Raw genomic sequence first — 20,668 nt, 5'->3', positions numbered from 1 at the left:
AGATTTTTCACGTCTTATTATGATTGATGGGTTTCTGAGCCATGAATGTATTTCCCATTTGAAGAAAATCTAAAATACAACAAAAGGATTGCTCACACCACGGTGCGGAGTACTACTCTGCAATGAAAAGGAACAGATTGTTGATACACAAAACACCTGGGTTTGTCTCAAAAGCTGATGCTGCCTGGCAGAAGCCAGTCAAAAGAGCATCCATGCTGGACAGTTCCATGTATGGGAAGTTCTAGAATGGGCAACATGAGGCAAGGGTAACAGAAAGCAATCTGTGGTCTCCGGGCATAGCGGGTGGGAAGGAGCTTGGGAAGAGGCACGAGAGAACTTCTTGGGGTGACAGAAATGGCTTCTATCTTGATTACCATGTGGTGACATGGGTGCAGACATTGGCCAAGACTCAGAGAACCATAAATGTGTGCATTTTATTAGCTACAAAGTATGCCCCAATCAAATTGACTAAAAAACAATGTAGGCAATAGAAAATCCAAACTTTCCTGGAGCCTAGAGTTGCAAAATCCATCGGTTGTGTTTGCCGGCTGTTCTTGCTTGATGTACACGGATAACAGCAGAATCCATCCAGCGGAGCCGGAGTGGAGGCTCAGCGGGTTGGGGCTTTTCTGGTTGGAGAAGTGCCTTGCAGCCGAGTTGTGGTGGCTGCAACCACGGCTAGGCTGGGGGATTAGATTTCAGTCCGTAGGTAACGGGGAATGAATGGAAGGTGTTCAGCTAGAGAGAGGTGTGGCGGGGAAGTTCCTTCAGCTCCAAGCAGTATTTGGCAGAGAAAGAAACTAGAAATCACAGCACCATTTCTGACCAGAAATTAAACCACAAATGGTTTCATAAGCAATCTCTTCCCATCTCAAGTTGCTGAAACTTAGGCTGCCGCAAAGCCTTGAACCTTCCCCGCCCTTATTCCCAGCTGCCTCAGTTCCTCCTGTGGCCCCTGGCTTTATAAGGACCTCAGCCTCTGCTGTCACCTTCAGGAACGGAGCTTCCTACAAAGAGACCCTGACCAACCTCTGCCCAGGAAGGAGCTGAGAATAAGATGATGGCCAGTCCATCCTGTGTGGTAGTGGCCCTACTGCTGCTGGCAGAGGTCTCCAGGCTTGGAGAAGGGGCTTCTAATCCCGGGTTTGTGGCCAGGATCACCGGAGAAGGCCTGGAATATGGTAAGTGGATTTGGTCATTCCTCTGGGGGCCTGTTGTTGCCTAATAGAGTGGTATATCCAGGATAAAAAAAAATCACAGACTTAAGTTGTGCGGCTTCCTGGCTTAGAAACCTTGGACATATCACCCTCTGGGCTTCAGTTTCCTCAGCTTGAATTACCAGAGGTTGAGGGTAGGATTAGGTCAGCACTTCTCCCAGGGTGGTCTGTGGACCACCCACACTAGAATCGCTGGGACACAATTGTGGAGATCCACCCAAGATTGACTGGATCAGGCCTGGGAATCTGCATTGTTGGCATATGGCCCAAGCAATAGTCGGTGACTGTGGTCCGTTAACACATCCGAAAACCCTAGGGTTTGACCACACAGCTGGAAAGGATTCCTTAAAAGTCCCATGGTATTCCCTCATCGCTGCCACGATCTGGTGGAATGAATAAAAAACAATAGTTGCCATTTACCTGGCACTTTGAGTTCACGATCTAATTTCATTCTCAGGCTCAGGTTGGTAGTATTATTAGTATTATTTACCATTTACATGTGGAGGAACTGAGGCTCAGGGGATTTAAGGGACTTTCTTAGGATACACCAGTCGTAAGTGGAGAATCTTGCATTCGATCCCCGTCCTTGTGATTCCAAAGCCCGGCTACTCAACAGTTTTGCCTAGCTACGTCCAGCTGAGTGAGCTAACTCCCTCTGCTTGCCCACAGTCCGCCGATATGGAATGGCCACCCTGAAGAAGGAGCTGTCCACCATCAGCTTGCCTGATCTGTCAGGAAGCTTCCGTGCCAGTTTGATGGGAAGTGTGAGCTATGAGTTCAGGAGGTGAAGTCTCCATTCTTTACCACGAGGCCGTGGGGAGGGAGAATGGGGACCTAAGGTCACGGGGGAGGAGACAAACATGGGGTCATCGCCTGGACTAAAAGCAAAGGGACCATAGCCAGCACTTGCGGACCTCTGAAAGGTGCTACGTTTTTCCTTGGAACCCATCCACCAGCCTCTAGGTCAGTCCTGCAGAGAGTGACCCTGAGTTTTTGCCCCACCAGGAATCCTTGGCACTCTCCTGATTGCCTGTTAGGGACCTGCTTGAGGCGTACCATCCATCCCTCTGAGCCTGTTACAGGTCAAGGCCTTACAGTCTTTCTGGAGCCTGTTCACATTTTATTTGCACGCTGTCCTTGAGGATAGCATCCACAGGTACCCCCAGTGAGGAACAGGGCAGGGGGCTCCTGGTCCCTGGTGGACAAGTCCTGGGTCCTCACCGGCCTCCCCAAGCCTGAACTGACCTCAGTCTCCCTCCAGCTTTTGCATATGCAGTCTTGGATTCCTCACGCCTTACTCTTTTTCATCCATCCCTTGCTTGCATGGGTTTTCCTTCCCCAGTCTCCTCGATGTCCAGAATAAGCCCTTGGGGATCACTGATAGAAAAGGCTGACTCTTGGAATCCTCCCCAAGTCTCTGGAGACAATTTCCTGACTACAGCCAGCAAAGAGGAGCTATTTTAAATTTACACACACACACACACACACACACACACACACACACACACTCCCTCCCCAGGCCAGGTTACTTAGAGGGCAATGCCCCTTCCCATATCCCTAAACCACCCCCTTGGGCATTAGGGGGTGGCTGCTACTCCCTGCAGCAGGGACCGATGCTGTAAAGAAATAGAAACATTGTCTTTTGACTTTTTCAAGAGAAGCCAGAATTCTAGGGGGGTTTTCTTCCTTCATATTTTTACAATGAAATTTCCTCATTTTAAAATGTTGGTGACTGCCCTGGCTGGCATAGCTCAGTGGATTAAGCGCGGGCTGCGAACCAAAGTGTCCCAGGTTCAATTCCCAGCCAGGGCACATGCCTGGGTTGCAGGCCATGACCTCCAGCAACCGCACATTGATGTTTCTCTCTCTCTCTCTCTATCTCCCTCTCTTCCCTCTCTAAAAATAAATAAATAAAATCTTTAAAAAAAAAGAGTAAAATATTGGTGACTGATTCCAATGTTAAGAACACTATAGGAAAGTAGCCTATCAGTAGCATAGCAATCATATGTATGGCCCACAGATCACCCCAGCGGGTGATCCCAGTCACAAATTGTGAGCCCTGATCTGTATTTGAAGCGTGGGGAGCAGAGAGGGGAAGCTGCCTCCTGGGAGAGCCCAGTGCCATCTGTGGGGACAGGACACGTAATGCAAAGCCAGCTCACAGGGTCCTCCCCGTGGCGAGGGTCAGTGGTGAGGGTCGAGTGACCAAGACAGACAGGAGCAGCTAATGGGGGCAGGTGTCATGGACGATAGGAAGGCCTTTGGTCTTGAAGGTTGGGGAAAGCTTCCTTTGTGGTTTGTCCTTTGTGGTTTAAGTCAATAAATCTGAAAGAGAGTGTGAGAGTCTGGAGGGAACTCTGGGGACTCATTCAGAGGACTGAGGTGCCCCTCATTTTTTCCGGGTTTAATAGTCCGCCTTCCTCCCCTAGCCTGAAAATCCGAGACTTCCAACTCAGTGACTCCAGTCTGAGTCTATACCCAGGGCAAGGCATCGAGGTCTCCCTGTTCACTAACTACGTGTCTGTCCAAGGGAACTGGAAGGTGAAAAAGGATTTCATGTAAGTAATTGGGTTAGAATGTCTCTCGGCTCTGGGCAAGGGTGAGTCCTCCCACCCTGGACTTCCATTTCCGGATTCTTAAATGTCCGGTCTATAAAGGACCCAGATCTATCTCAAATGCAGTTGTGGATTACATTAAACAATAGATTGGAGGTGTTTTCAGTGTGCCTGGCACATAAAGATACTCAGGAAACACTGGCTGTCTTAGTTCATGGTAAGTTGAGGCTGTCAGAATAATATAAATGGAGCCACTTGAAAACAGAGTCAGACTTGCCCTGCCAGAGAAACTGCCTGGCACGTCTTGTGTCTCAAACTTTTGCAATGTGAAAACAGGGCAAAAGAACCTTTGCACTGGGCCTAGCGCAATCTCATGCCTCGAAGAACTGTTTGCAAAGATAACAAGAAACAGGTATAATGACTTCCGGACTGATGACTCCTAGACTGAAAATTAAAAACATTATTTAGAATTAACATCACTCTGTTACAACTTCACTAGGAGAAATGCCATCCTTCTATCTGTGTCATTGTTCCCCTTCCTTTTCTCACAAATACCCGTTGCTTCTGTCTCCTAGTTAAAGCATTATTTGGGCTTTTGCATTATCAATGCTTCCTGAATAGCTATTGTTATTGATCTCAAATAAATGCTTGTTGCCTCTCGCCTTGGAAGGACTTTTTATTTTTAGGTTACCATGGTTCAGCCAGGATATACAGCTCGTTAAGGGGAACTGGGAGATTAACCTGGGTCTGCCATCTCCTTGGCTCCTCTCTCTGGAAGTGACTGATTATTCCCCATGTGCTTCTCATTTCTCCCAACCAGCACCTTACAGGGTACTTTTGATGTGAGTGTGGATGACATTTCCATCTCAATTTCTCTGAAGTTGGGCAAAGACCAGTCTGGACGACCCACTGCCTCTGTGTCTCACTGCAGCAACTCCATTGGCCACGTCAGCATTGACCTTTCCGGAAGCCTAAGGTAAGTCACCCCACACACTTGCTGGAAGTTGTCAGAACTGCCTCAGCCTCCAGCTCACCTAGGGGATGTCCCTGATGGGCCGGAAGGGCAAGAGTTAAGCCTCATTAAGATCAGAGATCAGTGAACTAAAGCCTCTGGGCCCAATCCAGTAAGCCACCTGTTTCTGTAAATAAAGTTTCATTGGAGCATAGCCACACTAATTTGTTTACAATTGTCTAGGGCTATTTTAGCACAGCATCAGCAGAACTGAGAAGTTGCAACAGAGACCACATAGCATGCAATACCCAAAATATTTACTATCTGGTCCTTTAAGAAATCGTTTGCTCACCCCTGGGCAAGACTGCCTCTAATGGTTTCCCAAAGTGACTTGCCTGGAGCTAATGCTCAGTGAATTTCAAATGAATGATGGCAGTCTCCCTGGCGACTGCTTTGGTTGGCACTGCATCCCTCAGACCCTGGCAGGCAACAGAGGGCAATTTAGAAGGCTTCAGTGACACAAATCTAATGAAGAGAATATTCTAGGGAGACTAGCAACAGCAGGGAGCTAGTACCACCCCTAGGGCTGAAGGTGAGAGGAAGAGAAGGGTGTTGCCAGAGCCTAGAAAGATCTGGAACCTTGGAGAAGAGCCCTGGAACAGGAGCATAGTGGTTCAGCGGGCAGGGAGGGACACGGGTATAAATACCCCAGCTCCTCTCTCTTCTTACCTGAGCCTCTCGTTGGCCAAAACAACCAGAAGCCAGAGAGCAAGAAGGCTTGAGAGAAGAATCTGTAGATGTCAGCCCCCAGGATGCTTTCTGCAGAATCCCAGGAAGCACTTGTGTCTGCTGTTAGCACATCAGTTTATAATACACATACATTTCAATACGTACCACCAGTCATCCAATCAGCAACCATCAAATGGTAAAGAAAACTTCATGGGAGAAAAAACTTTACCGGAAGTAATTCCACTAACGTAGTTCACTTATTTCCCACAACCTCTCACCCCCACTCCCGGGTGAGAACATAGTGTGAGAAGCTCTCTTCTGGGGTCTATGGTTGGGAGGGGCTGTCAGTGGGCAGCTTTACTGGAAGTGGGTTAGACTCCCAGCCTGAGCTCCAGGAGTCTATTCAGCAATGTCCCTCAACACCTTGCTCGAGCTTAGCGGGTAGGAGGGGCTCAGTACGTGTTTGTTGAATGAATGAGTGAGTGAATGACTAGTACCTAAACATCCAGAAGTTGTTTGGTGGACTTTGCAGGATACAAAGAATAGGTCTTACTCTCCTTATTGTACCTTAAAAAATGTAAATGTTTTTGAATAGGCGATTCATTTGCATAGTTCCAAATTCAAAAAGCGCAATGGGTACAGAATGAAAAAGTATTTCTCCACTCTGGTCGCCTCACCAACCAGCTGTCCTTGCCAGAGCAACCGATATTAACAATGTCTAATGTCTCATTCCTGAGCGTCTACGCCTGAACAGTTAACCACTGCACACTTCTATTTGGACAGAAGTGATAGCACGCTATAACCGCATTGCATCCCTAGCTTGTCTCACTGAACAAAGCCTTTGAAAGCCTTTCCACACCTGAACACAAGAGCTTCATTTTCAAAATACTCCATTATATGAAGACACTAAAATGTGATCATTAGTCCTCTACTGGCACTTGTTTTTTAGCTTGAGGTTTTCTTTTTCACTCTTTTGCTATCACAAACAATGCTACAAAAGTGACTTTGTGCATCATATCATTTTGAAATAAATTATAGGATAAATTCTTAAAGTGGGATGTGCATTTTTTCATTTTAATATGTACTAACAAATTACCCTCCCTGGGGTTTGCCGGTTTCCACTGCCACCAGCCAGGTATAAAAGTGTCTATTTCTTCCCACTATTGCCAACACAGCATATGAGCAAAGATTTAGCTTTTTGCCCATCTGAAGAGTGAGGGCAACCCAGTACCTAAGGGTTACCCTTGGATTAAATTCACCTGGCCGTGTCCCTTCTTGGGATAACACGAGAAAGTTCAAGTCCATGGGTAGCCCTCCTCTTGGGAGCCTCAGCTAGTCATCAGCTGGATCCTGACCCCCTTCCTTCTTTTCTCCAGCTGGCTCCTGAACCTCTTCCATGAAATAATTGGAAATAGCTTGAAAAATATCGTGAAGGACAAGGTAAACAAAAGATAAGCAGATCTGCAGTTAAGGATCATTGGCAGGTGTATATTTGGTATTTGGAAACAGCCTTGTCTCTGAAGTAGGTTGCCATTTGAATCTGCTTAGCAAAACCTTCCTCATTTGCTGTGCAAAGGCAAACCCCAAGGCTTCCCCCGTGTGTGCGGTCACATACATGAAATTGGCATTTGAAACTGGCAAAGTGTTTGCTATCTGGGTGTAGGTAATGTTGGAAAGATACAGGGAAGTGACTTTGGGATCTCTCCCTCACACTACACACAAAAATCAACCCCCAGTGGGGGTTGATTTAAATCCAAAGGACTTAAATCCAAAACAAATCTATAGGTTTTTAGGGGAAAACCTACAATATCTTTCTCATCTTAAGGACAGGAAAATGTTTCTTAAATAAGACCCCTCTGCCCAAAAATGCATCGTATTGAGAACAGTACTGAGGTCGGCCCTCAGTATCTCCCAACTCTGGAAAAAGCCTTGGTCTTGAAGGCAAAGAGGTACCTCTTACATTTACCCTTCGTGTATCTTTGGGCAAATTGAGGCACCCCCTGGAGCATCAGAGATGGTGCTGGAATAGCTGAAGTTAGGAAGTCACAAGACTAAAAGCGTCTGGGCTCTTTCAAGCTGTCTTCTTGGTTTACAAAGCAGTGGATTGGAGAACCTGCCTTTTGGCTTTGCTTTGGAGCCCTCTGCTGGCCATAGTTAGTACTGCCTACAGACCAAGCACCGTGGTCCTTTGAGGATTCGCTGCTGGCCAGAAACCTCAGCAGAAAAAGGAAGCAAAGGGCCTGGGGAAGGCGGTGGTGGAGCCTCTGACTCAAGAGCTTCCCCTTGCACCTAGAAGCTCTTCCGCTTTGCCCCTCTGCTCTGTAACATAGGCATTTAGGTACTGCACTTCTTGCCACGTAGCCCCAAGAGGGCCATGACAGTTAGCAGACACTACAGCAGTGCTGACTTGACCACCACCCACTTTTAACGTGGGTTCCAGAAAAGTCCAGGAACTTTGAGTTGGGTCACCTGTGTGAGAGGCTGGCCCAAATGGGACAATGACCAAGTGTGGACAGGGGTAGTGGTCTCTTCTCCCTTTTCACTGTACTGTCCCTCCCCTCACACACTTACCCAAGGTGGGGACCTAATGCAGGGTTCCTGGTGTGGTGGCAGGGGAGGGTGGGAGGAAGAACTCACCTGGCTTTCTCACCCACCTTTGGCAGATCTGCGAAATGGTCATGCAGTTAGCAACCTCACACCTGAAGCCCCATCTCCGGACTCTGCCAGGTTGGGAGCGCCCCCCCACCCCCGCCCCAACTCACTCATCTCTGGGTGCCATCAGGTGCCACGGCACCCAGCACTACGGGAAGCACCACCCCCACAAAGAGCCCTGGGAGAATTTTCCCCATTGAGTAACTGTCCTTACAGAATTAGACGTGGGGCAACCATCTTGTTCAGGGTGGCGGGGGCAGGGGACGGGTGCACTCTGCTCTGTCAGGTGATCGAGGGCAGTGACTGGGAAACCTGCTGGGAGCATGAGGTGGGCAGAAAATTAGGAATATGTGGGAGAATCACGTGTTGGCTCTGTACCAGTTGCTTTTACAAAACAGGGGCGCTCCGAGCTCCCTGAGCAGGCAGGGCTGGGGGCCCTCCGGGCACTGCACGCCTGGCTGCCACAGGGACCTTTTATAGTCACACACCAAGTCAGGTCTCTGCCTCTTCTAAAGCCTATCAAAGAGCCCTCTGACTCACAGAATGCTGAGCCTAGCTGCGGGAGTCCAGGCCTCGCGTGGTCTGGCCCGGCCACACTGCCCAACTCCAGCTTTGTCTCGCTCCCCTCCCCAGCTCAGCCAGCCTCTCTGCTCCCTTGCAGTCCCTCTAGTACACAGTGCTCTCGAACATTACGAGGTCTTTGCACACGTCATTCCCCCTGCCAGTGTCCTTCCTCCCTCCCCATTTATCCCCCTTCACTCAGCCCACACCTGCTCTTCCCGCACAGCTCAGCCAAAGCAACACCTCTTCTGGGAGGTCTTCCCCGACTCCCTGTCCAAGTCAGGTTGCCACCTCCCACTTTACTCCCTACTAGATGGCTGGCATCCTCCTATGGACTTCGGCTACCTAACATCTAATATACTTGCAATGGTACATGTATTTCCTTGAATATCTGATTATTTCCTCCCCTGGCCTTGTGAGTTCCACGAGGACAGAAACTTAGACTGTCTCACTCAGCTGTTTCATCAGCCCTTGCATAGCGCCTGGCATACAGCAGGTGCTCAGTAAATACTGAATGAGTGAATGAGTCAGTGAATGAATGAAAGGAGTACTCTCTCTGTGACTGAAGGTATCATGGATATGCCCCAGCCCATCTCCACTCTCCAGAGGCTACAGTCCATGAGAAAGGACCTCCCTGGGGCTGTGCTGTGGGCAACTTCCACAACTGTGTTTCACTGACCTGTTCGCAATGCTGCCTCTTTCCCATTCCACAGTCATCTTGGAGATGGACCAGGTTGCTTTCATTGACTACCGTTTAGTGGGAGCTCCGCAGGTGACCTCCCAAGGCCTGGACATACCCTTCAAGGTAAGGGGCTGTGGAAAAAGGGCCTTGGAGCTGAGACCTGGCGGGAAAGCAGCTCCCCCTCCCACCCGCCTCAGCACCTGCCCTCCCTCTCCACTTCACCTGCCTCTCCATCCACATCCGGGACCAGGGCCCACGGTGGGCAGAGCGGTACTCAGCACTGCAGGGCAAAACTTAAAACAAGGTCTCTGAACTAACATGGTAAATCTGTCTGGAGTCCAGAAGACCTGACCTTGAACCTGGGCTCTATGACATATGTGGTGGAGAACCTTGGAGGCAGAGGCATTAAGGGATGCTGCAGATGCTGTTCAACGTTATGGAGATATTACTTCACCTCTCTGAGCCTCTATTAAATTAGAATAATAAAGACCTTAGCTCATACACCTGCTATAGGAATTAAGTGAGACGTGCATGAAGTGCCTGGCACACAGCACACCTATAGGGTAGCATTGCTAATACTATCTGCCCTCACCAACAGCAGACCGAGGAGTGGCTCTCTAATAGGTCCCCGTCCTAATCCTCAAAATCTGTATATGTCACTTTGCATAACAAACGGGATTTTGCAGCTGTGATTAAATTAAGGATATTGACGACAAGATTATTCCGGGCCCATTGTAATCACGGGGGTCCTTAGAGAAGGGAGGTAGGAGGTAAGGGACAGAAGGCAAGGTGACAATGGAAGTGGGAAGCTGGAGTGAAGCGAGAGGTGCTGTGAGGGAGGGAACCGCAGGCGGAAGAATGTAGGGGCTTCTGGAAGGAAGACAAGACAAGGAAGCACATTCTCCCTTGAAGCCTCTAGAGGGAGCCCAGCCTTCACATCTTGACCTTTGGCTTCTGACCCCCAGAAATGTAAGGGAACAAATCTGTGTAGTTTCCAGCTCCGGAGGTGGAGGTAATTTTGTCACAACAGCAATAGGACACGAGTGACGCACCCTCTTCATTCCTGTCTCTGCCACGGCTCCCCGGTGGGTTGAGCCAGGCCCTGGAGGGCCACCGCTCCCCATTTTATTTGTGGAACTAACACATATGCTTCTTACTATGTCGCAGAAACTGTTCAAGATTCACATCTTCAACCTTCATCCTACCTCTGTGAAGCAGGAACTGTTAGCATCATCCCCATCGTACAGGTGGGGAAGCTGAGGCAGGAGGGCAGTTGGTGACCTGCCTGGGGCTGCAGAGCTAGGAGGAGGCAGACCAGGGTTCAAACCCATTCGGTTAAGCTCCAGAGTCCCTGCTCTTCACCACCGACTGTGCTTCCTGTCCTGCGTCCCGAGCCTGGGAGAACACAGGACTCGCCTCCCCACTGGAGAGGGATTCCAGGCAGCTGTCAGGACCTAGATATTGAAGGGCCAGAAGGAATCTTTCAGGATGCCCGACCCCGCATTCTGCAGAGGAACCGCTGCCCTGGCCACCACCTCGGACAAGGAGGCCTCCCCCAGGCAGGCTCTGGATGCCTCCGCCTGACGCCCTCACGGGCAGGGACCTTGGGTGACTGATATGTCCTTCTGTCTCCAGGGTCAATTCTTTGGTCACAGCACGCACTCCACGGTCCCCTTTAATGCTCCGCCCATCGAGCTTCCCCAAGAGCATGACCTCATGATCTACTTTGCAGTCTCCGAATATGTCTTCGACACAGCCAGCTGGGTTTACCACCAGGCCGGGCACATGAACTTCACCATCCGAAATGAGCACGTGAGTAAGGGGTTACCAGGAGAGAGCATCAAGTAGGATCGTAGACCCACAGGGGGAGCCCTAAGGAGCTAGGAGAAGAATGTAGAATTTGGAGCCTGCCCAACATGAGTTCAAGGCCAGGCTGCGCCTCAGTTTCCCTGTCGGTACACATGGACACCAGGGGTTCTATGAGAAATCGTACAGCACTTGGTGTCTGACACATAATAGTATCAGCTATGCTTAGCAATACTTTAAAACATCAGACAGACTCTGGTCTGATATTTTCTTCTCACAGTCCTCCAAGCAGCAGATGCCAAGGCAGCATTCGACTTAGAGGGGTTTTACTAGGGAAATGCCCGTGAAGGACAAAGACGAGAAGGAGCAGCGGGTGGGAGAGGCCTCAGACTGCGATGCAGGACAGACACCTGTGAAGGGCGGGGGCAGGCGGGCAGGTCGGGTGAATGCTACCGTGTAGCTCTGAGGAGTCTCAGCCAAGCTGGCGGGGGCAATGGCCAAGCTCGCTTCCTAGAAGAGGGCCACACACACAAGGCTGAAGTCCTCTGCACGATCTTCCAGACCTGACTGTAGGCAATTACACAGGCTTTCCCTGGCTCTCTCGCCAGACCAGGCCTGGAGCAGGGCCGGTGTTTGTCAGTCTCTAGAAGGAGCTGCAGCAGCCAAGGACTCGGGCCCTGCCCTTACCCCACCCCCACTGTGGACAGGCGTATCGGCACTCCTCGCCTGGACACCTCTATTCGGAGGTCTCCTTGTGGATGGGAGACGAGGGGGAACCTCAGCCGAGACACTGTTCAGGTGCCTCTGCGGAGACCCCTTTCTGGAGGTCTCGAAGACTGTTTTTTCCAGTCTCAGTACTCGGTATCTGCTCCTGGCCCTTCCCCTCACCTCCACCTCTTCCCCCGGGGCCACAAGACAGCAGGAGCTTTTCTGTTCAGCTCTCCCTTGGCTCCCAGCCCCTGCCCCTCTGCACTGGTGTACCTGACCCTCGAATGCCACAGGGAAAATGGAAGGTGGGGTGGGGGGGTACCCTTTTCTGTGTAGTCTCTTGCTGATACTACCCCCCACCCACCGAATCCTGGCAGTGATCTGAGAAAATTCCCCAGCTCTGCCACCCAAGCCGTGCTCAGCAGGGGCTGGGAGCTGTCTGGGAGAGTGTGGCCTGAGCTCAAATGATGTGGGACCTGCATGTGAGGCAGTGTGGCGATGGGGGGGAGGAAGGCTACCAGCGGCCCTCCTCTCTGCTGATCCCCTTGGAGGGAGGTCTGAACAGAGCACCTCCAGAACCTACACCGTGGTAAGTTCTATAGGAGCTGCCCAGGTAAACAGTGGGGATCCTGCAAGGAGAGGGACCAGCAGAGCTATGGACAGGTGTAGGCAGGGCTCCTCACGCTGAAAGATCAGCAAGTCATGGGGTGAGTAGAGAAGGGCACCTAGGGTCTGTATCTGGAAGCACACTAAGTCCAGATTGTGGTGGCGGTCAGCCCTCCCTGGCCCTCGAGGGGGGCATGCTGGAAATAGCAAATGATGACAGACCTGTAAGTACCTAGTGTGTTCCAGGCACCGCACTAGGTGCTTTATCCACATACTATCTGACTTCATCCTTGCACACCCCGTACAGCGCGTGCTGTTCTCATCCCCATTTTACAGATACAGAACCTAATACAGTTCGTTGACAACCACTCAGCCAAAGAATGGTGGAAGTCCAGCTGCCAGGACATACCATTCACCGCCACGATTTCCTGCTTCTCAAGCAACTTCCTGGGTCACCTGCTGCAGCTTCCCCTGGACTTTCCAATTGACCTGAACACCAAATCGTTTGAGGCTGTGATTCCTCAGGTAAGACCTCTGCCCACTCATCGCAGAAGACAAGGTGAGCCCCTGGACCTAGGCCAAACGTGGGGACTGTATTTGAGCTACGCACAGACTTTCTCCAGACAAACAGCTTACCTATTAGAAGAGTGAGTAAAGATCGAAGTTATGCCCTGGCTGGCATAGCTCAGTGGATTGAGTGCAGGCTGGGAACCAAAGTGTCCCAGGTTCCATTCCCAGCCAGGGTACGTTCCTGGGTTGCAGGCCATGACCCCCAGCAACCGCACATGGATGTTTCTCTATCTCCCTCCCTTCCCTCTCTAAAAATAAAACATTTTTAAAAATTTTTAAAAAAAGAATGTTTAAAAAAAAATCAAAGTTTTTTGGGGTTTTTTTGTACAAAATTCCCAGCATTCTCTGATTCTCTGAGAATCATTCTCTGATTCCTTGTGGCATACAGACGGAGGATCTACATTCAGAATGCCAGTGTTTGAATCTTGGATCTGCTGCTTTCTGTCTTCGGAACTCAATCTTGTTGGACCTCAGGGTCCTCCTTTCTCAAATGGGGATGATGATTGTACCTGCACCCTGAGTTGTTGGATCCCTGGGGGACAAAAGCACTCAGCCAGTGCAAATATACAGGGTCTTTCCAGGGCACAAATGTTACACAGGCTGATACTTTGGGATTAGGCTATTCATTGATATTTGCTCGATGTCTATATAGAACATAGCTGAAAGAGGGCAGCAGCAGAGTGAACAAGAGCACTCAGTCTCCCCTCGTTTGAACCAGGCAATTCAACTCAGCCCCAAACTTGCACAGAAGTCAACCCAAGTTGGTCAGCATAGAAGGAAGTATGGTGACCGTGCACTGTTATTGGAATATGCCCGATGGGGCGTCCCATCCATCTCAGACACTCCATCAGAGCGCCCTTTCCAACCACGACAGCAGTCTTTTGGAAAAGAGCTCGGGAAAATGCAATTCCCTCCATCCTGTGACATTACTGCTGCTGGTCTTGGGCCCTTAGAGATTTGAACTTTGGGAATCTACCCATCTAGCCCTTTCAATTAGAATACAGCTTGGGGTCCTTCTGGTTGTCTCCTGCCCTTTCCTGAGTCTCTGCCCTCTTCCTCCAGCTGTCCAGGTTGTACCCTAATAAGGAGCTAGAGCTTGAGGTGTCACCTGAATCAGCTCCATTCCTTGTGTTCACCCCTGGAAATGTGGTCCTTGTGCCAGTGATAAACATCCAGGCCTTCGTCCTCCTGCCCGAGTCCTCTGACCGCAGGCCACTCTTCCAACTCAGGGCGGTGAGTCTGATCCTGGCTGGAGCAGCAAAGGGTCCTGCTTGCATGGGTGTGAGCCCCTCCCCTTGCAAAAAGGCTGGGAGGCTACCCAGCTGATAGATGCTGGAGGCTACTTATTTCCACTGGAGGCATAAGTGGGCCTTGCAGTTCTGGTCTGATTGGCCAGGCTTCCCAAGGGCACAGTTATTCAGAGTTGTAAGAAACCTTAAAAGTCATTCACTTCAGCTGAGTTAAAGATTTTATGTGTATCATCAAAAAATTGCTTAAAGCATAACTCTATTTAAATGGTCATAAATGAAAGTCATTAAATTATATTTTTAAAGAAGGTATAAATTTTAAAGAACTCTTAGAATAGCAGTACTCTAAACTGATTTACAGATTCAACATAATCCCTGTCAAAATCCCAACTAGCCTGATAACAAGCTAATCCTAGAATTCATACATAAAGTCAAGAGACCCAGAATAGCCAAAACAATCTTGAAAAAGAAAAATAAAGTCGCATAACTCATACTTTCCTATTTCAGAACATGCTGTCAGGCTATAGTACTCAAGGTAGTACGGTACCAGGGCAAGGATAGATCTGTAGATCAATGGAATAGAATTGAGAATCCAGAATTAATTCCCCACGTTTATAGCCCATTGATTTTCAACAAAAGGACCAACACAATTAAATGCAGAAGAATAGACTTTCAAGAAATGGTGCTGGGGCAACTGTACATCCACAGCAATGGAACCAGCTCCTTCTCCTAAACCGTACACAAAAATGAACTCCAAACAGATCATAGACCTCAATGTGAGAGGTACCATTACAAAACTTTCAGAAAAAAAATACAGTAGTAAAATTTCATGATCTTCAGTGAGGCAGAGCTGTCTCAGATCAACTCAAACACACAAGCAACAAAATGAAAAATAGGTACACTGAAGTTCATCAGAATAAAAACTTTTGTACTTCAAAGGACACCACCATTCAAGAAAATAAGAAGGCAGCTTACGGAACGGGGGGAAACATTTGTGAATCGTGTATAAGGAAAGGGCTTAGGGACTCTCTGAGCTTCCCCTAGTCTGTTCTAAAGCTCAGCTGTGCTCATAGGCAAACGGTCTCCCAATTTGAATTCTCTGAGGTTTTAATTTGGGTTTATTCTCCCTTCTTGATTCTTCCATTAAGATGGAGACCTCTGCTCTGGCAGGGTAGCTCAGTTGGTCTGAGCGTTGTCCCAATAACACCAAGGTTGCAGGTTTGATCCCTGGTCAGGGCACATACAAGAAGCAACTAATGAATGCCTAAATAAGTGAAACAAAAAAAATCAGTGTCTCTCTAAAATCAATCAAATAAAAAAAAAGATGGAGACCTCTGAAATCTCAGCTCACCTGTCTTAGAGTCAAGGCAGCTGTGGAGGCACCATCATCCTGCATCCTCAGTCCATCATGCTTGAGTAGCTACCTTTGGTCTTGTGGTTTCTATTTCTGGAGATTTGTCTCCTGGGCTAGGAACTGACAGCATGCCTATGTAGCCTGAGAATCTGGATGTTATCCTTTGCTTTTCCAGAGAACCAACATCTTTGCCACCATCAGGGTCAGCTCCAACAGGATCCAGGGCTCAGTGACCCCAGGAAGGTAACAGGCCATGGGTAGGGGAGAAGAGGGGTGGGCGAGAGGTCAGAGCATCTAGTCTGGTTCACTGATAGGGCTGGAGCTGCCCCCGACAAACAGAGGTCTCCACTGGGGTGGGCTCCGTCTCTATTCCAGTGCCCCTCTCTGGAAAAGGCATGTTGACAGTGCCTCAGGGGAAAAGCCAGAAGTCAAGGAAAGTTGTCAGGTGCCTTCAGGTTCCCTATCACTATGGGCTCCTCACTTCCCCCTCTGAGGCATGAGTGGAGGAGCTGAAACTTCTGCAAAGAGGGTACTTCAGAGTGACAGTCCAACTGGAGAAGGTGTTTGCAAGGACTTTACATACAATATTGGGAAAAACTGTCAATATTACACATCAGAAAGTGGAGATTTTGGATGGAGTGTTAAAGATGCCCCCAGGCAACTGCTGACTGTCCCATTGCCCAGATACCCAATCCGTGGTGGGCAAGTATTTATTCAACCAAGGAATCAGTGGAGAGTTCAGGCTTTGGACAGGCCCCTGGGGCTGGTACTTTGGCTAGTGGTGACCTCTGTGCACAGTCCCCACACGTGCCCCTCAGCTCACCCACTCCAGGCGCTGCTCCCTGCTGAGGTGCAGGTCCAATGCGTGCATCAGAGGAATGAAACCCTGGCCTCGGGGTTGGATGCCTGTTGGCTGATAGAGCGCCCTGACCCCACTGAAATAAATGTCTTCATAAGCAGTCTTTACATAGAGGAGCTAATGATGAGCGTTTGGGGCTTTGAGAGGTCCCGAATGTGAGTGTATGCATAGACCTGGCTTTAGGGGGTCTCTGCAGTATGGGGGGCACAGCCATGAGCTTAGGCTATGAGGAAGGAGGCAGCAGAGTAAAGGATCTCACCCCAAAATTTGCTAAGGAATTATTAAAATAACTCTGCCCCGTGAGCAGAAAGCAGACAGCTGTAGGGGTCATGAGGATTCTTGAACAAGGGAACCAGGGTGGATCAAAGGAAAGATTGTTAGGAGAGGGATCAGTGGGGGAACTGGGGTTCAGCTTCCACAGTGACAGGGATCCAGGAGCCGAGTCCCCCCAGTGGCTGCCAGCTGCCTGCCATTATCATTAGGAGTGCCTCTCTTTTCCAGTTTTATTGTCTACTCCCACATGTTACAAATAATCCATGCTCATGGTGAGAAAAAAAGAAAAGAGAATTACTAAGGTATAAGCAAAAATCAGCCCTAACCTTGCCCCATGCAGACTATCACTCTTAATAATTTCATGTTTCCTTCCAGTCTTTTTTCATCCATTTATATGTGGCAGGAAACATACAGTGCATTACTTTTTATATTCTACTTTCTCCCATTAATATTTGTCATCATACTTCCTTCCAACTTATCAAATATGCTCAGATAGCACTATTTTTTTAATGTCACCTCTTAAGACACAGGGCATGCTTAAAGCCTTTGGTTGCAGAGGAACCCTTGGTGCTTAGCCCCTGACAGGCTTGTGCCGGTAGAGGCTGCGCACCCCCCTGGGGTGTGGGAAAGCACAGCTGTGGCCAGGGTGACCACGCCTCTCTCTTCTCCACACAGCAAGCTGAAATTGGAACTGATACACTCCAACATCAATTTCTTCTATGTGAGTTGTTTTCTCTCCGTATTTCTTTTTTGAAATTATGTTTTTAAGATTTTACTTATTTATTTATTTATTTTTAGAGAGAGGGGAAGGGAGGGGGAAAGGGAGAGAAACATTCATGTGTGATTGCCTGTCACACACTCCCTACTGGAAACCTGGCCTGCAACCCAGGCATGTGTCCTGACTAGGAATCAAACTGGTGACCCTTTGATGCACAGGCCTGTGCTCAATCCACTGAGCCACACCAGCCAGTGTCCTTGGACTCGTTTTCATTTGTGTCTTGTTTGATCCTTTTGCTCTGGCCCCTCCTCTGCTCCAGGTGCAGTTGATGGAATCTGTCTTGAATTACTATGCAACCCACATCATATACCCCTCTCTCAATGGTAAGCGGAGCTGCTACTGACTGCCACACACAAAAGATGAATTCCACCCTGGCTGTCAGATTTACAGTTCACTCACTCAACAAGCTGAGCCTATCTTCCAAGCTGGCTGGGGTATGGGCAATCTATGAGCCTTGCCCTCATGGAGTTCTCACTTTGTTGGGAAGGCATACATTAAGTCTGATAAATGCCACAATGGGAGGAAGCGAAGGGGGCTGCAGGAGCTAGAAGGCACAGAACATGAACTTAGAAGTCAGTCCCGGAGGCGAGGGCTAAGTTGAGTCCCAAGGTACGAGGAGTAAGGCCCAGGGAGAAGTGTCAGGCGGCACACAGAGAACACCTGGAGTTAACAGGCCTGGGTCCTGAGCCGGGTTAGGTCACTGACTTGCTGGGTGACAGGGATGGAAGTAGTTGTTGGGACAGTGGCTGCCTGAGAAGCCAGCAGGCCTCCTCCCAGAACAGGGCCCTCTCCAACTGGCCTCACCATCTGCCTTTTACAACTAAGGGACAAGAGCAGCAAAACTGGCCTGGGGAAAAGAGTCGGTGGGGGAGATGGTGTCCTCAGGGATGAGTCCCTGTCTCTAGACACTGTGTGGCCCAGCCCTGCCCCTTGGGTGGTGACTGGGGGAAGGTTCTCGAAGGGACTAGTAGAAACCCAAAAGACTGTCAACTCCTAAAGAGGCTGCATTTCCCAAGTGTTTGCCTGTGCTCACTGCCCCCCACCCCAAAACAGCCCTGCATCCAATAGCCTACCATGTGTCTCAGCCCATTCTCATTGGCTAGTTGCAAATGCAATGTTCTGTGTCTTCACACCCCCTCAGTGTTGTCTGTCCAGCCCACCTCTCTGCCATTTATCTTCCAGCAAAGCTTGAGGAGGGCTTCCCACTTCCTCTGCCAAGGGACACCTACCTCAGCGACTTGCAGCTCCAGATCCACGAGGTCAGTGAGCAGTGGGTCCTGGGTGGGGTGCTTCAGGGTCGGTGGACACTAGAGGGTGCCCTTAACTCCCACTGACACCCTAGACCTCCTTTTCACAGGAAACAATGTTTTCCATTCTGGTATATCAACAGCGGGTTTTGAGGATCTGAAATCTGGGCTTCATGTCAAGTAGCTCAGTTCTTAGTAGTTCAGGTCCAGTATGTTAAGTGAACTTCTACAAGGCCTGTTAGCCGCACATGGCAGAATGTACGAAGAGGTCAGATGAGCTGCAACGCTTCTGGGTTGAAGAGGGGCCACTTGAAGAAGCCCTGAATGTCCTTGATGGTGTTAAGAGTCCCCACGCAGCCACTGATCGGCCTTCCCACGCACAGTAGCCAGGGATGGTCCTGGGGAAAAACTGACCAGGCCTGCTATTGGCAGAAACTTACCAGGGGCAGGGGGATAGGACAACCACACTACACTTTATGATGTAAATCCGGAAGTACTAGTTCGCAACGTCTTTGCTGTTCCTATGTTCTTACTGCAAGGCGACCCTGGGCTGCATTTCAGAAATTACGTGAGGGGAGTCCACTCAAGCAACACCCAAATGTGCATCGTTCTCCTGGGAGAAAAACATTGTGGGGGAAGCAGTTCATGGATGTCTTCCAGAAACCAGGAGCTTAGGAGATGAGGATATGCAAATAACACACCCCCCCCAGGGGGGTGGAAAGACAGCTGATAAGAGCAGGGTTCTATAAAGGCCTCCTTTTATAAAAGTCTAGGGCTTGGTTTTTGCACTGACCTTGTTTTCATCATTTGAGAACTTGCCTCTCCCTACACGTTTCCCTTTCCGGAAGCTCCTGTGCAGCTGGGGTAATGACCGTTCCTGTCTGCCCTTTTTGCCCTCTCTCCAGAACTTCTTGTTCGTGGGGGCCAACATGGAATAGGTTGAAGACGGAGGAGTGCCTGTGATGGAGGTGTTCACGACACCACAGCGGGGCTTCCCCTGCCGCCCCGGGGGGCCGCAGGAACTGTGACCGTCCCCTTTCCTCTCCCCTTGAGGCAGGATAGTAAGAAGCTAGGAAAAGTCCTGGGTGAGTGGAATGGGGACACTGAGACAAGATAATCAAACAAGGCCAAACAGTTGGAGCAACTCACAGCCAGCTGAACTTCGAGAACCTTTCTTCCCTACCCAAGGACAGCTGAGAGTGAATGTCTTGTACTCCTCCTCCCTGACCAGAGGATACACAGAACACATAGCTTAAATCTCCCTGGCCTGGGAAAATAAAGAATAAAGACCCAATTAATGTCATTTGCACCAGCTAAGCTCAAGGACAAATTTAAGTCAGGGAAGCAAACAATGAAAACACCATTAAAACCCGGACAGGCCCCAGATAAAAGAAAAACAGACCAAAGAGTATTCCCCAAACCCCCTATGTGCTCATTTTGATGTATCAGTGTATTAAAATGCAACTGGAAAACTAATGAAGGTTTTGCTGAAACTGTCCCCTAAGATTCTCACCCGCAGACAGAAAGACAGAAAGCCCTCGGAACAAAGCTGCAGTGCAGGACTCACTCTGGACAGTGGCCCCCAGTGTTTTGGCACCAGGGATCGGTTCCGTGGAAGAGAGTTTTTCCACAGACGGGGGTGGGAGTGGGCATGGTTTCCAGATGATTCAAGCACATTACCTTCAAGCTCACCTTCCACTGTGCGGCCCAGGTCCTAACAGGCCTGGACCGGTACCCGTCCAAGGCCCGGAGGTTGGGGACCCCTGGCCTAGAGCACACCTGTGCCCCTTCTTGGACATGGACTTTACTTCCTCCTAAATCCTAAGGGTCCCAAGGAGACTTGCAACCAGAACAGTGTGCAGCAGTCAGCTT

General features: G+C 49.5%; 1 protein-coding gene across 1 annotated transcript; it reads left to right on the top strand.

The window, feature by feature from the left end:
• The first annotated feature begins 1,060 nt into the window (after positions 1–1,060).
• Positions 1,061–19,734, top strand: LOC123815016 (lipopolysaccharide-binding protein-like). The gene is made up of 15 exons (XM_045833180.1): positions 1,061–1,181; positions 1,887–2,001; positions 3,647–3,775; positions 4,704–4,748; positions 6,830–6,893; positions 8,117–8,180; positions 9,380–9,471; positions 10,984–11,160; positions 12,805–12,993; positions 14,101–14,271; positions 15,815–15,882; positions 17,447–17,492; positions 17,809–17,872; positions 18,732–18,808; positions 19,702–19,734. The coding sequence occupies exons 1-15, from the start codon at positions 1,061–1,063 to the stop codon at positions 19,732–19,734; spliced, it is 1,455 nt and encodes a 484-aa protein (XP_045689136.1).
• Positions 19,735–20,668: the final 934 nt, after the last annotated feature.

The sequence above is a fragment of the Phyllostomus hastatus genome, unplaced genomic scaffold (assembly GCF_019186645.2).
Source record: "Phyllostomus hastatus isolate PE091 unplaced genomic scaffold, TTU_PhHast_1.1 phas_contig_17, whole genome shotgun sequence".
NCBI lineage: Eukaryota > Metazoa > Chordata > Mammalia > Chiroptera > Phyllostomidae > Phyllostomus > Phyllostomus hastatus.
This window is presented reverse-complemented; position numbering and strand designations above follow the sequence as displayed.

Excerpts from the sequence above, each read along its gene's own strand:
- LOC123815016 (XM_045833180.1), top strand. The coding sequence starts at position 1,061 with ATGGCCAGTCCATCCTGTGTGGTAGTGGCCCTACTGCTGCTGGCAGAG. Across the intron at positions 2,002-3,646 it reads GTGAGCTATGAGTTCAGGAG|CCTGAAAATCCGAGACTTCC; the intron begins GTGAAGTCTCCA and ends TTCCTCCCCTAG. Across the intron at positions 17,873-18,731 it reads CATATACCCCTCTCTCAATG|CAAAGCTTGAGGAGGGCTTC; the intron begins GTAAGCGGAGCT and ends TTTATCTTCCAG.